At 41.9% G+C, this 26463-nt stretch overlaps 2 protein-coding genes and 1 pseudogene across 2 annotated transcripts; 2 read left to right on the forward strand and 1 right to left on the reverse strand.

Moving 5' to 3' along the window:
* Positions 1 to 18982: 18982 nt before the first annotated feature.
* LOC149109340 (uncharacterized) lies at positions 18983 to 19675 on the forward strand. Its single transcript, XM_089294614.1, has one exon. The coding sequence runs from the start codon at positions 19085 to 19087 to the stop codon at positions 19673 to 19675; it is 591 nt and encodes a 196-aa protein (XP_089150740.1). The 5' UTR covers positions 18983 to 19084.
* A 182-nt stretch (positions 19676 to 19857) lies between these two features.
* On the reverse strand, positions 19858 to 21026 carry LOC149109341 (uncharacterized; annotated as a pseudogene).
* Positions 21027 to 23640: 2614 nt separating this feature from the next.
* On the forward strand, positions 23641 to 24245 carry LOC149109342 (uncharacterized). The gene has a single exon (XM_089294427.1). The coding sequence runs from the start codon at positions 23775 to 23777 to the stop codon at positions 24180 to 24182; it is 408 nt and encodes a 135-aa protein (XP_089150553.1). The 5' UTR covers positions 23641 to 23774; the 3' UTR covers positions 24183 to 24245.
* The last annotated feature ends 2218 nt before the right edge of the window (positions 24246 to 26463 follow it).

Consider the following 26463-nt stretch of genomic DNA (forward strand, 5'->3'; position numbering starts at 1 on the left):
TAAATTGTCAATACACAAAGATCGTATGCATTGGTAAGCAAGTGCTATGTATATTTAGTTATTGTCTTGAACTGTGTAAATAGATAATCAAAATAATATTATTCCACAACTTATTATATACAAATTAAGTTACACATGATCAGAAGATGATAAACTACATTTATCTACAATGTAATAACTCTTTAAAATCATCTAAAATTGAAGCATTGCATTAGGGTCTTTGAATTTTACACCCTTAAGTTCCGAGAGGGATCAAAATCAAGTTTTTTCACTTTCTAAGCCAGATTATCAACAAAACATTCATGGAAATTCCTTAAACAATCAACATTTGGCAAACTGTCTTGAAGTTGAAGCAGTTTTCCTGTACTTGAGAACTTTTATGTTGACCAAAGGGCCCAAAGTGTTAAAATAATGCACATATCACCAGCTTCCAGCTCTTAGCAATTTACTGGTTGGGAACCACAAAAATATGTAATGAATATAGAGAGTTTGGAAGAGGTCTTTACCAATGGTTTGAGCAATTCGAAACTTTCTCAGAGATTTACAGTTTGTAAAGGTATAACATAAATTCACAGGGACGATTGATTTAAATTGTCAATACCTCTGTGTGATAGAAATTGAATCCAGGAGACTTCATCTTTATAATAAGCGTTCCCCTCCACATATAGGTGGCCTATATTTTACCAGGGTTTGAGACCAAGGGGAAGCTGATGAGAGGTAGTTATGGTATATGTATACTCTTGCTGAAACTTCTGTCTAGATCTCTTTTTAGCAGTGTTAAATGTTTTGAGATTATCTCTAAGGGACTGGTCAGCTTCGACAACTTTACCCGATGTGGCCAAGTTCTTTTCAAATTTCCCTCTGAAGAATTCCTTCCTGAAGAATTCTGGTGTTGCACCGTTTATGAAGCATTTCACTATAAACCTTGCCTATTGCATTGGACTCTACATCCTTAATTGATGCTCTACACTTCTCTGCTGACCATTTGAAAGATTTTAACAATATTATTGTTCATCGTAAACATTGTAGTGAATGACTTCCAAAAAGTTACTCTTTTGTTTCTTTAAACTTCGCTCATTCACATATTCTCTGATGTTCAAATCTGCCTCTCTTATGAAGTTCAGAAATTCAAGAATATTGAGAGCCTCTGGAAGATGGCTTTTGTCAGATTCTTTTAGCTTAACGGGAAAATCGAGCTCACTTTCCATCTGACTTGGGCTGTGCGTTGTCGTTTTGCGTTTTCCTTGCTTTTCTGATAAAGTATCTTTTCTCAGTTTTACCATTTGGCAAAGAGCGGCTCCGGACATTTAGAATAGGGCGACATCATCCTCCGGTGCAGTATCCTGCTGAATGTGGAGCGGATGAGAAGAATGGTATGACTCTGTTTGTACAAAATCATAAATTAGACAATGCAAGATGCCTGTGACTGCCCGAATCGTACTGGATTAATATTCATTTGTCAAATCCTGAAAAACTGCACTGCATACCTTTGAATTATTGGATGAACGATCCAAGCAGTTGTTCAAACTTGCGATCCAGCGCATTGAAAAGTGAGCCTTTCTGTCTTTCTTGAAATCGTTTGCAATTGCAGAAATGAGCTGAATGTAGTGGGAGAACATGTGGTGTACTACATCACGAAGCTTATTGCAACGATCATCAAGGATTTCTTGCATAAGCTCATCATGTGTTTCGTAATGCTTCACAACGTATTGCTTCCCTAGTTTTTCAGAAACATAGTTCAACACGTAGGACGTTTGGCTTCCAACTTATTTCCGAGGTCGTCCAGGTCTTTTTGAGTGAGCGCCTTTGGTTTTTTCTTCCCAGGTTGCTGTTGTTTACAACTCGCCACGTTGTTTTTCTCGCCTTTGCCTTTAGACGCTGCATTACTTGAATTGGCGCTTTTACCTTTGGCAGGGCGAGCACTTCTTCCTTGTTTGCCACCAGAGGCCTCTATTCTTTTGTGATTCGCATATCTACGCCTCTTTCCTCTCCCGTTGCCCACTGAGGTTGAGGGTTCCGGAACATATTCACTGTCCGTGTCACTTCCACAGCTTTCGCTGCCATCGTGCGAATACCGACCTGAATCACTACCCTTTTCGGAGTCAACTTCTACGCTAAAATCAGATATGCCCGCCAGCGAGTCATTGGAATCCAAAGAATTCGTGGAGCCTATTTCCCCACGGTGAATTGTCGACGCAAAAATACCATTTTCCTTCATTTTGATACTCGCTTTCATCGACAAACTGTATCTTCACGCTGTCCGCCATTATTTGCTTTCACTAAGAACACTGATCAGATCGAGGTTGGCCTTGATGCGGACGTCTTGGAAAACAGACTTCCATTCGAGAGCCAATCTATAAATAACTTTAGTGGAATTGACATATCCCAAGGCCTGGACTAGGACCCTCCCTCTCTGTCCCTCATTTTCTCTCGGGTAAATAGAATGACTACTCGATATATTCCTAGCAGTTGTGCTCCAGCTACGTTTCGATGGACTACAGTAGTTCTTTGATTATTTTGTCGTTTTGTTGGTGTTTTCAGTTACTTAGCTTTAATAGTTGCAAATAATAAAGAAAAATTCAAAAAAGGAAAATCGATGGTTAAACTGACAACCGTGTTTCGGGTCGTCAATAATGACACTGGCAGCCCCGCTCACGTATTCAAAATTCTGCAGTAAGTGGTAAATCGTTGTTTTATAGTTGAAACCCATCTTCAAAAGTTATCCACGGCTTGTGTCAGCTTGATTTCCGCGACTCTCTCGAGCTCGGTCTACTTAAAGATACTGGTACAGATAAAAAATGTCATGCAACTTAAAATCTATAGTCAAATTTGGAAGTAATAGAAACAGCAAAGTGGGATTATTATACATTTAACTCACTATCTCTTTTCTGACTGGCCGAAAGCGTACAGTGAATTTTAGAAATCAGCGCCTGGGACGTCATCTAGCTGCAGATTATACAACAATCGCGTCAAGACACTCACGGCCACGGGTAATCATGTCATGCATAACCGCGGTGCATGATTGCTAAGGGTAATCATGCTGCAGATTATACAACTATCGCGTCAAGACACTCACGGCCACGGGTAATCATGTCACGTATAACCGCGGTGCATGATTGCTAAGGGTAATCATGTCAAGTTCGCGCGCTTTGTGTTGCTTCCCATCAGTGAAGAAACAAAAACATGACTTTCAGGTTTGCTTTTTCGTTCAATTTCATTTTTTTTTTCCTCACAATGTATAATAAACAATTATTAGATTCGGTTTTTGTGACATCACAAAAACCTCATCTAACTTGTAATTGGTTACTATTGATCACAACAGTATTTATATTTTGATTTTACCGAAGGTCCATTTCACATTACCACCAAAATGCTTCTCTTGTTTTATCCTGGTCCCTGAGAGGTTTTTCGGCTCTCTCGTGCGGAGAAAAATCAAGAAAAGCATATGGGACCAGGGTACTCTTCTTGAAACAACTAACTTTGATGACACTGTGTCACGTGCATGCAAGACGGCATATAAAGAAAGAGCGTTTCAAGACATGAGATTTCTAGATTTCGGTGATTAGCGTCACGCATTAGGATGGCCTTTTGGGTTTTGCGTCTCTTTCTGGTGGAATTTGTGGTCAGAGACCTGAGAATCCAAACATAGTTCACTTGGTTGATTTAGAAAACTTTGATCGTGATGTGAAAGAACGCCTAAAATTGTTGCAACATTCCTGACAAAAGGTTGAATATGACGACAGCGAAAGAAAATTGTTACTGTAGCCCGTGCAGGTGCTTAAAAGTATAACATTCTTCAATGATAGAACAACAGTGGTTTCTTGTGTCATGAAATCGTTAGGCCCGTTTCAAACGCCGTGCTAATGTCGTGCCGAGCTAAATTCATTATTTAAGTTCGACTTTGGCACGGCGATAGCAAGGCGTTTGAAACCGTTTAAGAATTAAGTTCGACTCTGCCGTGTAGCACGGCAAGCTCTGTCGTGCTACACGACTTTAGCAGGGCATGGTTTCAAATGGCGTGCTATTGCCGAGCTGAACTAAATTAATAAATTATAACTTTATTGTGAAAGTGGACAAACCGGTTTCTTGTGAGTGGGATGACCCGCCTAGATTAGCTCAGCTATCCGCGGGCATGTTATAATTGTAATTTTAATTTGATAACAAATAAAATGTATGTATGTAAAAATGTATGTATGTATGTATGTATGTATGCATGTATGTATGTATGTATGTATGTATGTATGTATGTATGTAGAGAGAGTTCCTGGGTACGAGTGTAAAAAAAATGGCGGCATTCAGGAGAACCCTGCCGCCTGTTCTACCAGGGAATGTTTCAGAGGTTGAAGAAAATTCTTACTCACTGGATCTAGATGAAGGAACAGACATAAGCTCAAACCATTCATCATCTGTTGAGCCTGGTGAAAAGTCTGGTGGAAGTTGAAGAAGATAGCGAATCGTTGGGTGAAGATGAAAAATAGGTGGAAATTCGAAATCAAACAACAGACCAGGATCACTAATCTTCTTCCTCTAGCAATGGCATGGGTTAATAACGCCTACTACAATAGTCGCTTCGTTCTCCTTGCAGCCTGGGCTTGTTTATAAAACATAAAAGTACGCAAACGTTCGTTGTCAAACACCGTCCGCCATTTTGGATTTATCCGTAATACCGCTGGTTCAAAATCGTCTCTTTTGTAAAAGTTCAGTGAATTAAGCTCGACGTTTGAAACCAAGTCGTGTCAATGTCGTGCTGCAGTCGAGCCAAATTGAATTTAGTTCGGCAGGACTTTAGCACGGCGTTTGAAACAGGTCTTAAGCTCACAAATCTGATACCTAAGGATTTTCATCGCACAAGAATGGCAGCAGCTCATGACGGTCTGTCCCAAACACAGGGATGTGGGAGGTTGCAGGCAATAAAAGGCCTATTCCAAATGTCGTGCTACTACCATACCAAATTACATTCGAATCAAGCGCAGTAGTAGCACGACGTTTGAAACTATGCACTCAGTTCGGTCAGTTCGGCAGGCTGAATTAATTTCAGCACGACTACATGTACTTATAGCAAGGCAGGCCTTAACTTAACTGTGCTGCACCACTTCGCGGTGTTCTCTTGCCATACCAAGCTGAATTCATAGCCTGCTGCATCAGCTGCCATTGTTTCTAGCATTTCAAATGGTCTTCAACAAAGCAAACTTCTTCCCATCTTCTCCGCAACTGAATTAAATTCGACATTGGAAACCACCGCCGTTCTTTTGTCAAGCCACTGCCGGGCCAAATTCATTTGAGTTGGACACGGCAAAAGCTAGCATGTCAAATTTGGACTGATGGGCCGAATTCCAACCGAGGAATTCGCAGGATAGACGGCAAAATGCCACACCTGCTTGCTTGGTCCATTTGCATCACGTCAGTAAAACCTCTTCGTGTCCATTTAATTAAATTTTCTGTTAACTTTAGAATTTAACCTTTGTTTTCCATTAAGATCGAACTCAGCCACATGCTAAATTTTACATTAAAAGAGCAGTCTCCTTCCGAATATTTGCAGACTAATCGAGTGTTTATAAATGGGAAAAACTAACCCCTATATGTTTCTATGATAATCAGGTGTCTAAACCTCAATAATCTAGAAATTCCAATTGGAGCTAATTACCCAGGCAGTGAGGCCTGGGTTTAAATTTCGGCTCTCTTTTTTTTTTCCTCGTTCAGTCACAAATCGCCGTCTGGTCTCTAAAGCGCATGCATCAGTTGTGCATCCGTACAGCGCCATTCTCGACCCCAGAGCTCTTCTCTTTTGTGCATGACGGACAGCGAGAAGAGCTCTGGGGAACTGGGCCAGAAAGTCTCCTCTGGTTGGTTTATGATTGAAACAATAAAGACGTTTCTGGTTGGTCAATTTATTACGCGCTACCTGTAATGAATTTACGGGAAAACTTACAGCGTGTCTAGGGAACAGTGAAGGAAATGGATGAAACACCAAAAAAACTGCGCAATCGGAAGGTCAAAATTTGCCGTTGCTGCAATCCTCATTTGTCCAACGTATATGGTAGCATAGATTTGTTCGGAAAAATGTCCCAAAGGGAAAATGTTGTCGAGAAACTCAAAGAAGTGGGAAAGATCCAGGTGTAAGTCAGCGATGAAGATTTCCTAACAACAAAAATCTGCAGGAAATAATTCCGAAATTTCACAGGACTTGCGAAAGCTGTCGATGACTTCCAAAACATTTGCTCGCAATCAAAAGAAATCCAGATAGCGCATTTAGATAACGCTCGGCTTAAATGTGGCAGAAAGCCAGTTGAGCAACACCAACACAAGAACTCAATCAATCAATCGATCAATCAATATATTTAACGTGGTCGGTACGCTTAGCTAAAAGCTAGTTTACAGTTACGCCACGAAAAAGAAAAAAAAAAAACAGAAAAGAGAAATTGTAAGAGCCTTTTGAAGGTATGCAAATTTAAATAAATTAAGATTAAGAACTAGCTAATATTAAAATATAAGAATTAACAATGTAGTCACAAGTAAAATATATAAGAAAATATGAACATTAAAAGCAGTAAAAATTGATTAAGGATAGATCCACTTCGCACTCAGAGTCCCGTGAGATCTAATGTTTTTAAGTTGTTTTTAAAAGTGGTGTACGTTTGTATCTTTCGAGATTCGTCCGGTATAGCGTTCCACAATTTCGATGCAGCGTATCTCCATAACCTTAAGCCGAAAGTTGTTGATTGTACTTTTGGAAGGTCCAGTATTGTGGTGCCCCTAAGGTTATAAGTGGAGTACCTTACTGTTATAAGATCACGTAAACTTGCTGGTCCTGCATCGCTGGCCAGTATCTTGAAAACAATGGACAATATTTTCGCTAATCACTGTTCACGAAGACTTGAGAAACCGATACGCTTACAAAGTTCCTCATAAGGCGAGGACTTATCTCTTAAAACAAAACGGAGCGCTCGTTTGTTCACCATCTCTAACTTGTCAGCTGACTTCTTATTACAGAAGTGCCACGTTTCGGAGCAGTAATTAAAGTGTGGTAGAATAGGAGCTTTTTAAAGATCCCTTTAAAGATCCCTTCTAGTCTCAAAAGGCAACAGTTTCTGCATCCTTTTTTAATACAGCGATCTATTGACTGACTTTTCTACATATTTTAGCGATGTGCTTTTCAAAATTTAATATCTCATCAATTGTCACGCCAAGAAGTTCCATTGTGTTGGATATGGCAAGTTGTGACTCTTCACACTTGAAAACTGGATCATCAGTTCCTTTATTTTTCCCCAACACCATCGCCTGGTATTTTGAACTGTTCCTCTTCATACCATTTCGCGCAAACCATATATCAGCACTGATAAGATCATTGTTGATTGTTTCTTCAACTTTGGAGAGTTCATTGTCAGCGTAAAAGATTTGAGTGTCGTCAGCGTAAGTGGACAGAGTGCTCTTGTCGATAACATATGAAAGATCATTCATAAAGATGTTAAATAACAAGGGGCCGAGGATAGATCCCCGTGGTACACCATTAGATATAGATTGCCAATTCGAGAGTGTGTCCCCCAGTCTGACTCTTTGGAATCGATTTGATAAGTAATCTTTTATCAGGGTAGTTGTTGCTTCGTCTGCTCCATATTCCTTTAACTTCAAAACAATCAGTTCATGAGATAAGGTGACGAACGCCTTCGACAAGTCCATAGAGACCAGACCGATCAATTTGTTGTTATCAATTTCATTTTTCCATTGTTCGGTTAAACTAAGAAGCGCTGAGTCGAAGCCGTGATATTTGCTATAAGCAAACACATATTTGTGATAAATTTCTTCAAAATACGGGATTATTCGGCAATGAACAACTTTTTCGAAAACCTTCGAGAAAGCTGGTAGAATCGTTATCGGCCGATAGTTGGTTTTAGTAGGCTGCAATCTTTTTTAGGATCGGAGTGACCTCGCCAAGTTTCCACTGTTGTGGTATCTTACTTGAAGTTAAGACATGATTTATCAGTGTACTAAGAGGATAGCATAAGACATCCATCGATTCTTTAACAGCTAGTGGAGGGATCCCATCACATCCAGTAGCCTTGTTTGGTTCAAGTTTCCTCATTACCTCGTAAACTTCAGTTGGATTTGTGTTGCTTAGGGACACATTCGGTCTGCTTGTTAAGTTATTTGATATGTGCGATAAATCTGCTGGATGATCATTTTGATTTTGTTCTTTAGTACTTTGATTACAGCTTGTGAAAAAATTATTTAATGTCTCGGCCACCTCTTGAGGATTCCTGATGATTTTGTCACCCTCCTTTAATGTTATTCCGCTGTCTACATTCTTTCGAAAATTAACATAAGGCTATATGGCGCGCCAAAACATTTTTTGATCTGCATATTTTTCCGAACACAGCTTCTCAAAATGTCTGCCTATAGATTTTCTTCTCATGCTAACTACTTTGTTGCGCACTAGTAGACGGTAGCTCTCCCAGTCACTCTGGTTTCGTGATCTATTGAATTTTTTCTTAAAGCCGATTTCGTTCCGCCATCTCTCTCCGAATTTCAGGAGTGATAAACTTCGATTCTACTGAAGATCGTCGTTTGAAAGATCGCATTGGTGCGTGGTCGTCGAACACATGATTGTATAACGTCTCCCAGCACCAGTAGACATCGTCCATATCATCAAAGACGTATGCAGCATGAAAAGGAATTCGACTCAGATCTTTCTGAAAATCATCTCGGTTAAAGGTCTTAAATGTCCCTTTCCTGGTGACTACAGCGTTAGCATGTAGCATTTTAGTTTTGAGAACCGTGTAAACTAGCAGATGATCACTGATTCCTGTTTCGATAACGCCAGACGTTTTCATAAACATGGGCACATTTGAAAGGATGACGTCCGGGCAAGAAGCTCTAGTTGTTGATATTCTTGTCGGTTCTTTAATTAATGTGTCGAGGTCATAAATGTCGCATATATCCAAAAAGCATTTACCCTCATTATTATTCATAAATGGATTGATTATGTCGCAATTTAAATCACCAAGACAAATTACGTTCTCGCAGAAAGATATCGCTTGATCCAGGACTGTTGTCAATTCAGTTCTAAATATAGCATTGATGAGGTGAGGTTTATATGAAATAATTCATATATGAACTGCGGTTGTAGATGAAAGTGAAGAATGATCATCGCAGTTACTTTTCCAATTTAAGCAATTGGAAAGAAGAAGCCTGAAAAAAAATCAGGGCTTCAACGGGATTCGAACCCGTGACCTCCGCGATACCGGTGCGATGCTCTACCAACTGAGCTATGAAGCTACACATTGGGAGCGAGTGAAGTGAAAGACTTTATTTAATGAGGGTGACCCGTGACAGCGAGGTCAATTAATTGAGTTCATATCTTCCCGTGAGGAGTGAAATGATGTGAGGTTTATATGAAATAATTCATATATGAACTGCGGTTGTAGATGAAAGTGAAGAATGATCATCGCAGTTACTTTTCCAATTTAAGCAATTGGAAAGAAGAAGCCTGAAAAAAAATCAGGGCTTCAACGGGATTCGAACCCGTGACCTCCGCGATACCGGTGCGATGCTCTACCAACTGAGCTATGAAGCCACACATTGGGAGCGAGGTCAATTAATTGAGTTCATATCTTCCCGTGAGGAGTGAAACGGGAAGATATGAACTCAATTAATTGACCTCGCTCCCAATGTGTGGCTTCATAGCTCAGTTGGTAGAGCATCGCACCGGTATCGCGGAGGTCACGGGTTCGAATCCCGTTGAAGCCCTGATTTTTTTCAGGCTTCTTCTTTCCAATTGCTTAAATTGGAAAAGTAACTGCGATGATCATTCTTCACTTTCAAATATAGCATTGTTGACAGAAGGAGGCTTGTAAGCGCTGACTAAAGCAAAACGTCTTTGCTCGATGTGTAGGTTGAATAAGAGTGATTCCACTGATGTTGTAGTGCTTTTCTTACGTGTTGCAACGATGTTATCACGAATAAAGACTGCAAGACCGCCGCCACCTTTCGTCCTGTCGCGCGAAATAACTTATACTCGTCTACATAAAATTGAGAGTTAGGAAAGGATCGATCGATCTTATTTTCTTGTATGGATAGAATGCCGAAGGTTCTGTCAGTTAGCCACTCCTTGATCTCCTCGAATTTGCTTGGTAAACTGTTTACATTTAAGTTCACTATAATGCATTCCTTGCGATTCCCGTTTCTAATTAGCTTAACGTCCGAGGATTGTGAACCAAGATCCAGCTCAGTGTCGCTCGCGCTTTGATGTGTAGAACTATTCACGGTGGAGAAGAATGAATCGCTAAACTCTGGCAAGGCACAGAGGGAGCATATCCAGTCGACAGATGGATTATTGAGATAGTACTGATAGGTCCAGCTCGACATTTTCAGACATCTTGCATGTGACCAGGTGTTGCATTCAGCACATAAAATGGCGTTTTGATTCCTTCTTACGGATTTAGAGCATTCACTGCAAGGATGTTTAGTGGTAGACTTCCTTCTCGGACCAGGGTTAGTTGAAACATCGCCAGAAATCAGTAATCTCTGTACTTGAAATGTGCTTACGCCAGTTGCAGTGTATAATAATCTTCCTCTATGAAAGCGCCTCGAAGCGAACTTGAAAAGTGGTTTGTAATAAGTACTTGAAGTTGTCGAGTGGAGTGGAATAACCAGTCGCATAGAGCGTTCAGGAGGCGTAAAAGTGTAGTTTGGCGACTTGCGAACTTCTCGTGGAAGTACGACAAGGAATAAAAGAGACAATAATGCGCCGCCCATACGGACACGTCTGACCGCCATATTGGATAGAACTGCGTGGAAAACAAAGGCCTACAGTTCCCACTGAGTTTACGACACGGCACTTTCAATTGACACCACGACCTTGACTCCGGCCGATCAAGCGGCTCATGAAGAGTGCAGCTAGGGCATGACAAAAACTACTGGGTAGTTTTTTTGGCAAAATATCCTTTTATTTCCTTTTATTTCAAAGAAATATGCAAATTACCAAATTCCGTTAAAATCGTCATTTGACGCACCATTTTATTAAGCAAGTTTGAGAGCCTTGCATGCAAAACCACATCATTCTTCCGTCTTTAAAACACTCAAACATTTTTTTGCAATGTTTAAATGTGGACTGGGTTGATTTTAGGGAATATCGCGTTGTCTTTTTGGGTGCAAAATAATTAAATTTCTAAGACATGCATTTCATTCACTTAAAAGTACTTCGTAACAATAACTGATTTTGACCATGTGCCAAACCTTCAAATGGATTAAGCTTCTGGTGGTTGAATCGCAAAAGGATGGTCTACAGATTCCTGTAAAAATTTCTTTGGGTAAATGATTGTGAGCGACGCGAGAGCTTTTCAAAGTACGTTAAAAGTGCAAATATTTGATCTTCCGTCGTCAAATTTCAATTTACGGGTGACACGTATATTTTAGCATGCGCCACATGACTTGACCTATTTAACAAATGGTAAACGCCATAGCGTGCACTATTGAGTTATGGATGCACGCGGGAGGTTGCTAAGCACGAAAGAAGCGTAAGAGTCGCACGAGGCTATAGCCGAGTGCGACTCTAGCTTCTTGAGTGCTTAGCAAACCTCCCAAGTGCATCCATAACTCAATAGTGCACGCTGTGGCGTTTACCATTTGTTTTATAACATGACATTGAGACATTGGAACAACAGAAGTCCTTTTATTGAGCTACATCACAAAAAAATGTTCGTGTAGTCCTACATGACAAGAGAAAACAAGCGCGCGAAAATTCATTCATGACAACCGATTGCACACCAGTACCTCGATAACGTTTCATCTTCAGACAACTGTGAAGACAGTTTCGCATTTCTGGCAGACGAACGTCGGCCATTACTTTGGAAACAATGTCTGTCAAAAGATTTGCTTTGTAAACATTAGCACACACGTCAGCAGCGTACACCCATGGGCAAATAGTAAATGCTAAATTAACCAATCAGAGCGCGCGCTTTGCTTTAGTTATGTTATAAATTAAGTTGAAATAGACACAGGGCTGATAATTTCGAACTGTTCTAACCTTATTTGCTGTAAAAGGCAGGTCCAAACACCGATTTGACGTGTTTCTCTCACCATCCGTCGCACATTAAGCAGAAGTTTGCTTTTGTTTACACAACGTCCGATGTACATCGCTAACTGTCAACTTATTTAAAGGTCGAATATCATGAATCTGTGACCCTCTTTCGACACGAATGATCACCACTGCATCTAAGTCAAAAACGGCTAAACCATTTGTCGATAGTTGCTTGCTTTGCACTGCGCAAAAAAATATATATTTATATAAATAAATAAATGTATATAGAATATATATATTTCTGTAGACCATCCTATAGAATCTGTAGATCATCCTTTTGCGATTCAACCACCAGAAGTTTAATCCGTTGGAAGGTTTCGCACATGGTCAAAATCAATTATTTTTACGAAGTACTTTTAAGTAAATGAAATACATGTCTTCGAAATTTAATTATTTTGCACCCCCAAAAACCCGCAACATTCCCTAAAATCAACCCAGTACACATTTAAACATTGCACAGAAATATTTGAGTGTTTTAAAGACTGAAGAATGATGTGGTTTTACATGCGAGACTCTCAAACTTGTTTAAGAGCCGATTCCTGTAAATACCGAGAATGAGATGACAGTCGCGAAATTTCGGATTTCTTCATATTTTGCCCAAATAACCTCTACAGTGAGTTGTTTTCGAAAATACCATTCAAAGGTCCTGAAGCGCTTTAGTTTTTTCGAAATCGAGGAAAGTCCGAAAATCGCCCTTTTAGCTGCCTACCGCCGCCGAAAATGGCCGAAAATTGTGCATTTTCTTTTCGCTCGTACAGATCAACGCGATGATATCTATCAATATACTTTTGGTAGCTCATAGTGCATGTCTTGCTGTTTCTAAAGCATTAATTTGATTAGCAAAAGCTCCAAGTGCTATAATATTTTAGGCCGATACAAGTACCTTCATGGAAGCTCGTGAACGAAAGGGCTAATTTTTACGGAGGCCCACAAGTGCACACCAAATTTAAATCACTCACATTAAATTCAAATCACTCACACCGAATTCAAATCATTCACACCGAACTCAAATCACTCACACTGAATTCAAATCTTTCACACCAAGTTTCACAACACCCACACCAAATTTCACAACGCTCACACCAAATTCAAATTTCTACACCGAATTTTAATCTTTACACTAAATTTAATATTAATATTAATATAATTTTATATTAAAATATTTACACCAAATTGAAATCTTCACACTAAATTCAAATCTTCACACCGAATTGAAATCTTCATACCGATTTCAAATCTTTACACCAAATCGAAATCTTCACACCGAATTCAAATCTTTACTCCAAATTCAAATCTTCACACCCAATTCAGCATCTTCACACCAAATTCAAATTTTCAACTCTTCCGGTGAGCGGTAACGTGTCGCCTAATGTTCTACTTCATAGATGGCAGATAATTAAGCCCAGGAACAAGCAACTGACTGTTTTAAATAAGATTCAGTAGTATCAGTTGATATTTTAACATTGTTTCACATTTGGAAGTTTCATATTTTGTAAGCCAATTTGCTTTTTGTTCCTTTGATATTTAATGCTATGAAATTGTTGGCTGGCATCTGTTCTACAGTTTTATGAAACATCAATTTGGGATCTTCCTTGGATACTTAATTTACTTTCCACACCTGTGTGCATGTACTTGTACTGTTTAAAGTGAGGTTTCATAGAAAGTCTTGTTAACTGAACATTGGAGTAGTAGCGTTTGTCCATAAGATTTCTGCTGTAAATGTTCTTAGGGAAAATGCATCTACAGGCTCTCAGTTGTGGTATCTTTTTGTAAGTTGTTAAGTATTTGATAAAGAGGCCTTAAGGAATACCGTTTTGTTTAGCCTCATCATGTAGATAAACCATACAAAAACCTATAAGATTTAGTTGCCTTTTAAACAATTTTCGAATTGTTCTATTTCGTATAACTTCATCAAAAATATGAAATGTTTTTATTAAAGTTACCCTTTATATTGCTGTAACAAGGCAGCCACTAGTAAGTTGCTTCCTCCCCCAGAACTCATTCTCCAAGACTGGAAGAGATAAAATCACCAGCTGATTTGTTTTGCAACTAGGGGATGTGAAGTAGGTTACCAATAGTGTTATACATGTGGCCACAATATGTTTTCTCACTGGCTATGAGCTTTCAGTTGATAATGGAATCAGCCCAACCTACAAGCTGTTCACTACATAAGACGTGAATAATAACGCTGAGTACTTCATATCCTGTGCTCTGTTTGCTGGACAACAAAATAAACACAAATCCTCAACCTCAGGTATTGAATTTTTAGCTATCTGATTGCCTCTCAAACCTCAGTTATTTATATGGAAAATAGTTGGCTATGTTTTTTTTAATTTCCATTGCTCGCCGCCTCGTCACTCAAAATATGTTTACAAAATATAACTCGGTCGTCAAATAGAAAAGCATTTTATCATCGAAGCATATAAACTTTACCGAAAAGCACGAAGCTCAATAACAAACAGTTACTCTTGGATACCTTCAAAAGCTACAAAAAAGGGAACATTTTTCACAGCATTAACAAGACGTTTACGCAAAGATCTGAAAACCGACAAACTTGTCCAGAAAATTCAGTAGTCCTTTTTACACCTTAACGCGAGCTTGTGGAATAATTGTTAAGTAAACAAGCCAAGGGCTAGTGTAATAATGGCTACAAGCCAGGGGCTTGGCCCCTAAAAAACTACAGATATGGATTGATTGTACATGTATGCCTATGAGCATAGGCCCATAGCCACCTCAATACAAAATCTGCTAACTTACACAAACTCTGCTAACTTACAGTACCTTCAATTCAGCAATTAATTCAATAATTAACTATGAAATTATGATATTGCCTGGCAAAGGTGAAAGCAACACAAGCGCAAACGAAAGGTAGGAAAATAAAAAACGGTAAAATAAATTTGGTAACACAATTTGCGTAGTGTCTCCAGAGACAAGTATGCAAATGTTTGAGGGTAGTTGATTAACGTATAATTGTAGAGTCCCTGCTGATGACCCTAGTCAAGTGAAAAATCCATGCAATAGCCCATTAACATCTTAATTTCTCAAAATAACAGATAAATCTTTGATCAGGTTGAAGACATAAACATGTATTTTGCATGCAAATATTCCATATTTTTCCCTTTTAACTGTTTGTGTCCCTTTCAGTGAGATGAGATGCAGTAATGATTTTCAAGTCAAGATCCTCCCTCAGCAAATGCAATAACACGATTGTAAAGAGCGAGTACTTCCCTCTGTCATAGTTTGCATGCGGTTTTCCTACATGCGCACATGCGCATGAGTGTCATGCATGTTGTTTGCTCGCTCGAATAAAAGTTGTTGCTTTGATTACTTTGAATCGTCTTGAATCTCTACCATCCTGACCCGAAAACACAACATGGTGTCAGAAGTGGGATATTTTCCGTGAGTACACAACTTAAACTGTGATTTTCACCGCGAGTTTGGGCACCAGGCCGGTGCATATCCACGTATTTGATCGACATTCAAAACAACAAACATGGCGGAGCTAGCCGGATTACCAATTCCCCACATGGACTGGTCCTCATCGGACGCACCGCAAGCTCTCAGAAAATTCAAAAATCTCTGCCAGGTGTACTTCTCCGGCCCGTTAAAGGAAAAGAGCGAGCCAGAACAGATAAGTTTCCTGCTCATTTGGGCAGGCGATGAAGGCCGAGAACTAGCCTCCACGTGGACGCTGACAGCTGACGAAAAGAAGAAACTCAACACGTACTGGGAAAAATTTGAAGACTATGTGGCACCGAGAAGTAATTTCAGACTCGCCCGATACAAACTTCGCACCATCAGGCAAGAACCGAACGAAGCAGTCGATTCCTTCCTCAAGAAAGTACGTATCGTAGTGAAAGAATGTAAGTACACAAGTCCTGACGAACACATCATTGACGCCCTAATCTTTGGATCAAACAACCCGCGTGCGCAGTCAAAACTTCTTGAACATGATGAAACCTTGACACTTGACAAAGCAATAAACATTGCGAGAACCCAAGAAGCTACAAGTAACCAGTTGCAGGACATCAGAGGCAGTCAAACTACAACGGTCAATGCCCTGAGGCAGGGTCCACAAATGGGACAGCCCCCAACACAGGGAACCCAGGCTAAAGACGGCAAATGTGGAAATTGTGGAAATCTTCATGATCTAGCTCGGAGATCATCGTGCCCAGCATATGGAACAAAGTGTGAAGCCTGTGGCAGATACAACTACTGGAAAGCTGTGTGCCGCTCTCGCTCAAGAGTAAAACAGCAAGACCATGGGCAACCCAGAGATCGATGGCAAAAGAAAAGGGAGAACATTCATGCACTTGACACAGCTGAGCAAAGTGCTGAAGCTCCATCACTAGAGAACACACCACACATACTGGACATTCCACAACACAACACTCCACAACTGTACTTTCACTCCTTGTACATAAACAGTGTCTCTGAGAACGACACACAAGCTTTACTACAGCTACAAGTGCACTCAGGTCAAGTAACGGCACCCCTACTATGCAAAATTGACACTGGAGCAGAGGGGAATGTCATACCCGTGGACATATACAAACGTCTGTGCCCACAGTCAAGCTACAGCCCAGAAGGCACACCGCTTGGACTAACTCCCTCAAGTACAATGATTACTGCCCTTGGGGGTCACACCATACCACACTATAGCATCTGTGAGCTCACCTTGTCACACCATGGCCAATCTAAATCGTATGCCTTCCATGTAGGGAACACCGTACGCCCAACAATCCTGGGCCTACCGACCTGTCGTGATACGAAGCTTGTCACCCTCAATTATGGTATCGCCACCACACAGACCGAGGAAGCACCTATGCCAAACCCACAGGGCTGTCCAGGTGCAAAGTCAGAGCTTCTTTGCCAGTATCAGGATTGCTTCCAGGGAATTGGATGTTTCCAGGGGGAGTTTCATATCACCCTAGACCCCACGGTTCCCCCAGTCATCCACCCATCACGACGAGTACCCGAAGCACTGAGCCTCTTAAGAGAGAACTTGATGCACTTGTTGAACAAGGCATCATAGCAAAAGTAGATGAGCCCACCGACTGGGTGAACTCACTAGTTTGCGTGACCAAAGCCAATGGTACGCTTCGATTGTGCTTAGACCCAAAAGACCTCAATCGTGCCATCAAGCGCCCACATCACTGCACCCCAACATTGGACGATGTACTTCCAAAGCTAAACGGAGCCAAATACTTCAGTATCGTAGATACCCGAAGCGGATATTGGAACATTAAACTTGATCATGCCAGCTCTTTGTACACAACATTCAACTCACCTCATGGTAGATATAGGTTCCTGCGGCTTCCCTTCGGTCTGATCTGTGCCCAGGACATCTCTTAGAAGAAAGTTGAGGAAACTTTTGGAGATCTGCCTGGTGTAACTGGCATCGCTGATCACATCGTCATCTATGGATGCGACCTCGCTGACTATGATACAAACCTGAAAGTAGTTATGGAACGTGCTCGTGAAACCGGGCTCCGTTTCAATGGAGACAAATGCAAGATAAGATGTACAGAAATACCATTCTTTGGCCACATCATCAGCTCAAACGGCCTCAGACAAGACCCACAGAAGGTGGAAGCAATTAGCAACATGGACCCCTCCACGAGTCTTGCTGACCTACAAACCTTTCTTGAAATGACACAGTTCCTCAGCCGTTATCTGCCCAACCTGGCAGCACACTCAGCCACCCTTCGGGACCTCACCAAGAGAAGCAGTGAGTTCCAGTAGCAGCCCCAGCACCAGCTAGCTGTAGATAAGATTAAGAAAGCCATCACATCAGCCGATTCGTTACAGTACTTTGACAGTACAAAACCAGTGACCATCCAAGTTGACGCATCCTCGCGTGGCCTTGGTGCAACCCTGCTCCGAGACAAGGGCCCCATCGAGTATAGAAGCAAGCTCTTGACAGAGACAGAATCACGCTATTCAAACATGCTAGCCGTGGTACATGGTCTTGAGAAGTTCCACTACTATGCATATGGAAGAGGCGTCACGGTTGAGACAGACCACAAGCCGTTAGAGGCGATTTTCAAGAAAAACCTTGCAACAGCCCCTCCACGCATTGCAAGGATGATGCTTAGGATCTAGAAATACGATGTAGACATCAAGTATGTCCAAGGAAAGAACGTCCCACTGGCTGATGCACTGTCCAGGATCAGCCCCTGCCCTGGTGATACAATTGAAGGGCTGGACGTATCTGTCCATGAACTGCACCTCCACCTAAATGCGAGCCCAACGAGGATTGCTCAGATTAAAGAAGAAACAGCCAAGGATGAGGTACTCCTCTCACTTCGTTCAACCATCACCCAAAGATGGCCCGACACAAGATCAGATTGCCCAGCAAACCTTCATGCGTTCTGGAATTACCGTGACGAATTAACCGTGGCAGATGGAGTAATCCTGAAGGGTACACGCATTCTCATTCCGAAGAGCCTACAGGCAGACGTATTGCAGCAATTACACTACGCACATCAAGGAGCAGAAAAATGCAAAGTCTGTGCTAAGGGTTCAGTGTTCTGAGTCAACATAAACCGCGACATAGAAGAGATGGTCAAATCCTGCGCTCCATGTCAACATAATCAAAGTATGAACTTAAAGGAGCCCCTCATGCCTCATGACATCCCACAGAAACCATCGCACACACTTGGATGTGACCTATTCTTTTGGAATAACTCACCCTATTTGTTGTTATCTGACTATTACAGCAAGTTCCCGCTGGTGCGAAAGTTAAACAACATCCGGTCAGACACAACAATAGCACACCTGAAATCCATTTTTGAAGAACATGGGATCCCAAATAAACTTGTCACTGGCAATGACACTCAGTTCACCTCTGCATTATTCCAAGAATTCTGCAGCACTTATGGTTTCTCCCACGTGACAACAAGTCCGTACTATCCACAAGCCAATGGTTTCATCGAGAGAACCGTACAGACTGTAAAGAACCTCCTCCAGAAATGCAAAGAATCTGGTGCAGATCCTCATCTTGCCATGTTATGCCTTCGCAGCGCCCCACTTGACCACAACATCGCATCACCAGCAGAGCTCTTAAACTCAAGAGTATACCAAGCAAACCTCCCTTCTGTATCCAAACCAGGCCTGTCCTTATCTGCAGATGGAGACGTAAACACCAAGCTCCAAGCACGGCAAGATCAGCATAAATCACAGTATGACAGGTCTTCCAAGCCCCTTCCTGCCATACACCCTGATGACCCAGTGCGTGTACTTAGCCCACACAATCACAAATGGGAACCTGGCATTGTCAAGTGTAGCACACAGGCCCCTCGTTCATATATGGTCACCATGGCAAATGGCAGTACCCTCAGGCGAAACCGCAGTCATCTTCGGCCAACAGGAGAGAAAATTTGTATCCAGAGCAACAACCCCAGTGATGAACCATCGACACCCCTGAATGAAGTCTATAGCACCACGCCCAGCACCTTACCAAGTGAGAGTCTCCCTACGTGTGAACAGACCACACTGGCACCTGCCAGTACACCACAGTTGAGAGGTCCAGCTCCAGAAGCCCCACTCCGCAGATCTTCAAGGCTTGTCAAGCCCCCTGACAGATTGGACTTATAAACTGAACAAAACTTATTGCTAATTTTGTTTTGTTTTTTCGTTTGTTGTTGTTGTTACTGTTACCATAGCTCCTGTCAGAAGGAGGGGGATGTCATAGTTTGCATGCGGTTTTCCTACATGCGCGCATGCGCACGAGTGTCATGCATGTTGTTCGCTCGCTCGAATAAAAGTTGTTGCCTTGATTACTTTGAATCGTCTTGAATCTCTACCATCCTAACCCGAAAACACAACACCCTCCAATCACCAGGAGGAGTTAATGCTGCAGTATCAACCACATAATTAAAATATTCTTGAAAATCATTATGGCATTCATCAGAGTTAACATAATTCTCCAAAACAAAGCGGCTTTGCTCCTCAGTGACAGGATGCCTAAAGTCTTGAGCTGAATGAAATTCAGGTGGGTAGAAGAGCTCATCTGGTCTTCCAGAGACTGTTCCATGTCATGACTTGCGGATCAAATAGGTATTCCAATGATCCTTCACCATGTTTAGGTCACGCTGGATCAGACTAGAAAAACAAAACCACAAACATTCCATTTGGAGATCATGCCCAGGCGTAAAAACTGATTGCTCCATTAGATCTTTGAAGAAGTTTATTCACCATGTTGCCTTACTCCGTCGATAAAATGACCACTATGCTTCTCTTCTTTGACTATGTGGTGAAGATCCATATATGTGACTTTCTATGTCATCCATAAAGTAGCGTTGTGCAGCGGCTAATAAACCATTTTCAGTTCCACAGTCAGTTCGAACTATCTAGGACATCCTCCATTTTCTATAACCACACCCAAATATGATCTCGCCACAATCACTGGGTCGTTGTTTGTCCGTATTACCCCTAACCAGAGTACTTTACGACTAAAGCCATCGATGCAAGCATGGATAGGAAATCCATAAGGTTTGAGTTTATCATAGCCGTCCGTATGCCAACAATAGTTTGGACCTGGGTTGACATAGGTTCACCTTTGCAGTCGGTGTCTACGTCTCAACTCACAGCTATTCGGATCCATCTCTCTTAGCAATATTTCAACCGAATGTCTTGGAATGGTGAAACCCTCGCGACGCAATGTGTGCCAAACGCTTCTATAACCAGATAAACAACCAGGCCTATCAAGCTCCTGCTGTATTCTCGCTCTAGCCTCTGTTTCATCAAAATTGGCACCCCTAAGACGCAGACCAAGGGACTTGTATCTGTTCATCGCATTCGTATCCTTGCCTGAAATAATATTTATCAAAAGCTCCTCCTTATCGAGCCCTTTGCCACAAAAGGAGCAGTAACTGTCATTAGGGAAAATAGTTTCAAAACAAAACTCACAGGTAAGAGATAAGTTCCCCGACGCATAGCTAGCCATATTGCGTTGATGCGCGGGTGGGCTCAGCTGCTGACCAATCTGTGATTCATTCGGTGTTCAACTTTCAATTTGGTGTGAAAACTTGAATTTGGTGTGAAGATTTCAATCCGGTGTGAATATTTTGAATTTGGTATGAAGATTAAAATCAAATGCTGAGATGTTAATTCGGTGTGAATATTTTCAATTTAGTGTGAGTGATTTGAATTCGGTGTGAGTGATTTGAATTCGGTGTGAGCGATTTAAATTTGGCGTGAGTGATTTGAATTCGGTGTGAGTGATTTAAATTTAGTGTGAGTGATTTAAATTTGGTGTGCACTTGTGGGCCATCATAAATTTTAGCTACTTTTAATGCCATCAAAAGCCTACTGGTACATTGAATTTGAAGTCGAAACTAAAATTTTCTGAAAGCGCATACTCCATATTATGTTTGTGAAAGAAAGTCTCTTCCGCGGCCCGAAAAAAGTACCCTGTCGAGAGCAATAAACGCGTGGTACATTTTGAGAAATTCGTCATTCGTAAAACCAACATGGAACTTGGAAAGCTACCTTCATCGAGAACAAAAATAAGCGAATGGAAGTCTTTTTCGTCAATAAAGATGCTTGCAATCTGTTTTTTTTTTTCCTTTTAGATTGACTACATGATTAACTTTGGCAAACATTTGCAGTTAAATGAAAAAAGACGCTACTTTCGGTACATTGTAATGTTATGGAAATTTATTTCGATCATCGGCACGTGCATATCGCCCGAAACTGATTTTACTTCCGCCTACTGTATGTTTCTTTTGGAAGGTTACAACTGTAGCACACATTATTCGTTCAATATCGGCAGTTTTATGTGGAAGACCCACAGCCGAAAAAAAGAAAACACTTTGAAACGTGAAACTTGAGTAATCAATCAATCGATTACAGTTGCATCCCATCATGTTTGGCGTAAATATTCGAGCACAACCATTTCATGTAAACAGGCACACTCTACTTTAAAATAACCGTCTCATCGCAGCATTTCTTGAAATCCTGGTCTGAGACCAGGTAATGATAACAAAGCGCGAGCAGTTGGCGAAACCTCATGATCAACTGTCGCAGAGTTGTGGCATAACTATTACGGCAAGATAATTCGACCGTTGTATTTCTTACCCATGTGCTTGCAATTCTAATGGGTACAATTGCCCCTGATTTTTACCACCAGATTTACAGATGAATCGTTCGTTTCCTATCACCTAATACGGCACATACTTCTGAATAAAACACATACTGTGACATCATTTTGCTTCGAATGTTCCAACAGTCGTCCGCCACTTGCAAAACGTATAAAGCAGCAAGACAGAAAAGCGCAAATGTTTTTTCGCCAATCGCAGCACGCTTTCCAGGTTTCTTCCTTACAAACTTTCCAGACTTCGCTCCTTTTGAAAATTCCACGACTTCGCCGTTCTGTTAGCCAGTCCGAATAACTGTCACGGTGTTAGTTGAGTAAGTAGTCGACTTTTGTTTGGTGGTCCCAGTTAAGACAAATCGGCAAATTTGGATTGCGCGACAAACGCGTGACAAACGGCCACTTGCGAAGTGAGTGAAGGCGGCGGCGAGCGAATCCAAACTGTTTGCTCGTGTAAGTAAGGTAGTTCGCATTGTCAGCCTAACTAAACATTTTTGGACGAAATTGGAAGATGTAGGGGGAAGGGGGTGTTGTTTAATTCTGCAAAAGGACAGAACTCGATGAATCACATAGCCGCGGGTCCTGCTATCACGGCATGTCTACGTAGATTAATGGAAAGTATTACCGCGTTCACAAAAGTGGTACAACACACCTGTTCTCTTTACCTTTATGTTTGTCGTTTGTGCTTTTTGAATAGAAATGCGCCGTTGATAGCGCTGGGATACAAAAAGAGCAAAAGAAACCTAGAGGACATCGGATTTTAGATACGCGGTGTGCGTTTACATACACATTTACCCCTGTTGCTTTGTGCTAAACTATATAAACTATAACATGGGCACTTTCCAGTCGACCAAAAATTCTGAAATTTTTGCAACAGGAATGAATGGTACGGAAATTTCCTGGGAAAGGTTCCCGAAAATCCGGAAATTTTTGGTCGAATGCAAAGCGCCCATATATAGATAGATAGATAGATAGATAGATAGATGGATGGATGGATGGATGGATAGATAGATAAAGATAGATAGATAGATAGATATAGATAGATAGATAGATAGATAGATATACCGCCTTAGCCGGGAATTCGAATTCGGTAGCAGAAAAATGGGACAGTCAGAAGAGCTAAAATTTTCCTTTATTTTACCTTGAGAATTTACAATTATGGACAAAGCGAACTTCCACATCCTAATTAGGCGGTATAAAATAGTTAGCATTATGTATTCTAGCCTTATTTTGCCCATTTTAGAGGCAAAAGTAAGAGCAAATGTATGGATTGTCCACCGGGGGGGAAATGTGTCAGTAGTCAATAGCGCCCGTTTGGGCCGTAACCAATCAGGAGGCAGGGATTATACCACGTGACCAAGGTTTTCCCATACATTCTCTTAAATTGTAAAGATCCAAGATGGCGCCTGGGTAGGTAAAACATGGCGCCCGTGACGTCACAGCTCGCGCATGCGCAGATAGGGCAACATGAAATCGAGGTTGTCACGTGCATGGTCAAATAAGGCGCTAGCCAATGCCTGAAATCGAGGTTCGGATGTGGAAATAAAAGGGTTTGCGTGAGTATCGAGTGGTTATTGTTGTTTTGAGATCGACAAGAAGATGTCTTCAGAGGAGAGCAAGACGAAGGTGGAGGTGATTAGTATTCCTGTGGGGGCGTTGCCAAATGACATTCCGAGAGAGGAGTTTGCAGCGAGAGTGTTGGATGCCGTGAAGGATAGTCTTCTTGGAAAGATTATGAAATCCTCCGTTAGGGACAGTACGGATAACCTCCTGAAGAAAGAGATGACTAAGCTGGCGGATGAGGTGATCAAGTTCAGACAGGCCATGTCAAAGAAGATGCTGGAGGACGAGTCTCTGGATAAAAAGGAACCTGTGCGTTTGGAGAGGTTGCCGGAGAGTTTTGAGGCTGGATGGAAAGAGTGGAAGAGTGGTTGGGGAGACAGAGAAGAGTTGGCGTACGCAGCATTTATCGAAACGATGACGTCACAAGAACCATCAGAGGAGTGAAAAAATTTTTTATTCATGCTTGTAACAAAAAACCTAATAAAGATCCTTTAACGAGAGAATGTACATGGTTTGTTGTGTGATTTTTTGCATCATCCTGATTGCTTGCACGTCATCGGTTCCCAGGTACACGAGGGCTAGCATCATGGTTTGTGGGGTGAGAAATTCTCCGTGAAAACCTGAGGAGGATTCGAAAACGCGTCCGAAGGGCCAGACCTTGGAGAGGTCTCTTCTCATGTACCAGGGGTAGGGAAAATGTTGGGTGAGGAAGAGGAGCATGACATCTTCGTCGGGGTGGGGTTCGTCCAAACGGATTTTACAGGCCAGGGGTCTCTATAGGGAAAAATAAAAAAGAATTTTTTAATGCCCCGACCAGGAATCGAACCTGTGTCTTTGAGGCCACAACTCAACGTCTTAACCATTAGACCATCGAAGCGCTTACCTCTTTAGGACTTGGTTTTGGGGATGTCATCGGGAGGTAGTCCGAAATTCACGGTTTTGCAATGAGGGCAGAGTCTTTGGGAGGGTTTCAACCACCAGGTGTGGAGGGCTTTACAGCTTCCGTGAAAGAATTGGTCGCAACACGGTGTCAGGAAGTAGTCTTGGATACTGTGATTGGGAGTGTATCCTTCCTTACACCATATACATTCGAGTTTAGGAAATCGTGACATGGAGTCTGAAAAATAGAACAAACAGCTTTTTATTGGTCATTCCACTTGTTATTACAGGGTGGGACGTGTGCACAGTCCTGATGACTGGCGCCCATTTTGTCTTCGTAAAAAGATTTCACATGATTGACACGTGACAGAGCTTCAGCATAATGGTTCCCCAGGAAGACGGCTTCGTAACGGGAGGTCTCATAATTGGGATACATGCCATAGATGGCCTTGCAGCAGGTTTCCCAGACGCACCCTAGTCCCCAGGCTTCTCTCAACGGTCCCGAGAGCGTGCGTACGAATTTGTCGTGGGTCCCACGTTTACCCAACTCTGTGAGCGGTAGGCGGCAGCATGGTCTGGTTTGCTTGCATACGTAACAATGGGGGTCGGGTTCCATGTCTAAAATTGAAATAGTCGATGGTAAGTGTTGAGGGCCCAGTCTACATGAATGACTAAATCGTTAATATCGTCTTCGTCGGCGACCCCCAGCCTCTCTTCCAGGAACAAAAGATCTAGTTCGTCCAGGGCCAGCCCGACGATATCTAAAAATTCCCTGTACAAGGGGGTCTCTTCTCCGTCCTTCATCCGCTCTCGCACTCGCTTTCTCATGACGGTCAACTCGGAATGACAATGCTCTAATACTTCCATACTCACTTGGTACTTTGAGAAGCCACAGCAACGATAGTATCCACAGTCTTCTGTAATGGGCGCTCATACAAGTTTTCTTCACTGAAACTCAGAGTGAAAGTGAACGGTCCGACTCGCTTATTTTATACACACGGTATAATGGTGTCCAGTCTCCTACCGTGAGTGGGTGTGGTAGGGGGATACCCCCTATCCCCTGGGTCTGTGGGAACACGTGACTTCGTCTTGATCTGTGATTCGCTGGACGGATCTGCATAAAGCGAATCAGCGCCGTCCGCTCTTCACTCTGAGTGTCTTCACTTGTATTGAGCGCTACCATGGCCCTTAGAGAGATTGGTCTGCAAAACCATGTACCAAGAAAGCCTGAGGTCACCTATGAAGAAGCGATTGACCGAATGGATGAGGCCTGGACCCGGTTTTACGAGTCCATGAATTTTCCCATCCGGGATTTGTTGGCGGACCGACGTTGGCTGACGCGGTTTCGGGATTCGAGCCAGCTCGAGGTGATGCTTCACCAAATCCTGTTTTTCATGGACGAGCAGCGGGAGAACTGGACCCGAAGTCAGCACCGGTACCGGAGCATCGAGAAGTGTTTCAGTAGAACCTTGTTCAATGCGATCCTGGCTGTACGCAGGAACCTGGTGTGGGACGTGAAAGTGAAGCCGCCTGTAGACCGAGTGACATTTCACCGAATGATGTTGTGCTACGGTTTCGAGCCTTTTCAGTCCACGTGGACTCAGAGACAAAAGAACACTGTGAGACGTTATGTCAATGTGATCAACTTTTATTACAGCACATTTAACAAATGTAATCAAGTAACAATGCGAGCTATGATCGACGCGAACGATAGATTACCCAACGTGTAAATATGAAAAAATAAAATGTCAGAGTGTGTTTTTTACAAAAAACTGTGTCTGTGTGTTTCTTAGTTTGGGTTCTGTCCATGAATCAGTATGTCTTGGGCGACTCCTCGTGGGTATTC

Source organism: Orbicella faveolata, unplaced genomic scaffold (genome assembly GCF_042242905.1).
Source record: "Orbicella faveolata isolate gen_17 unplaced genomic scaffold, um_ofav_v1 contig_25, whole genome shotgun sequence".
Taxonomy (NCBI): domain Eukaryota; kingdom Metazoa; phylum Cnidaria; class Anthozoa; order Scleractinia; family Merulinidae; genus Orbicella; species Orbicella faveolata.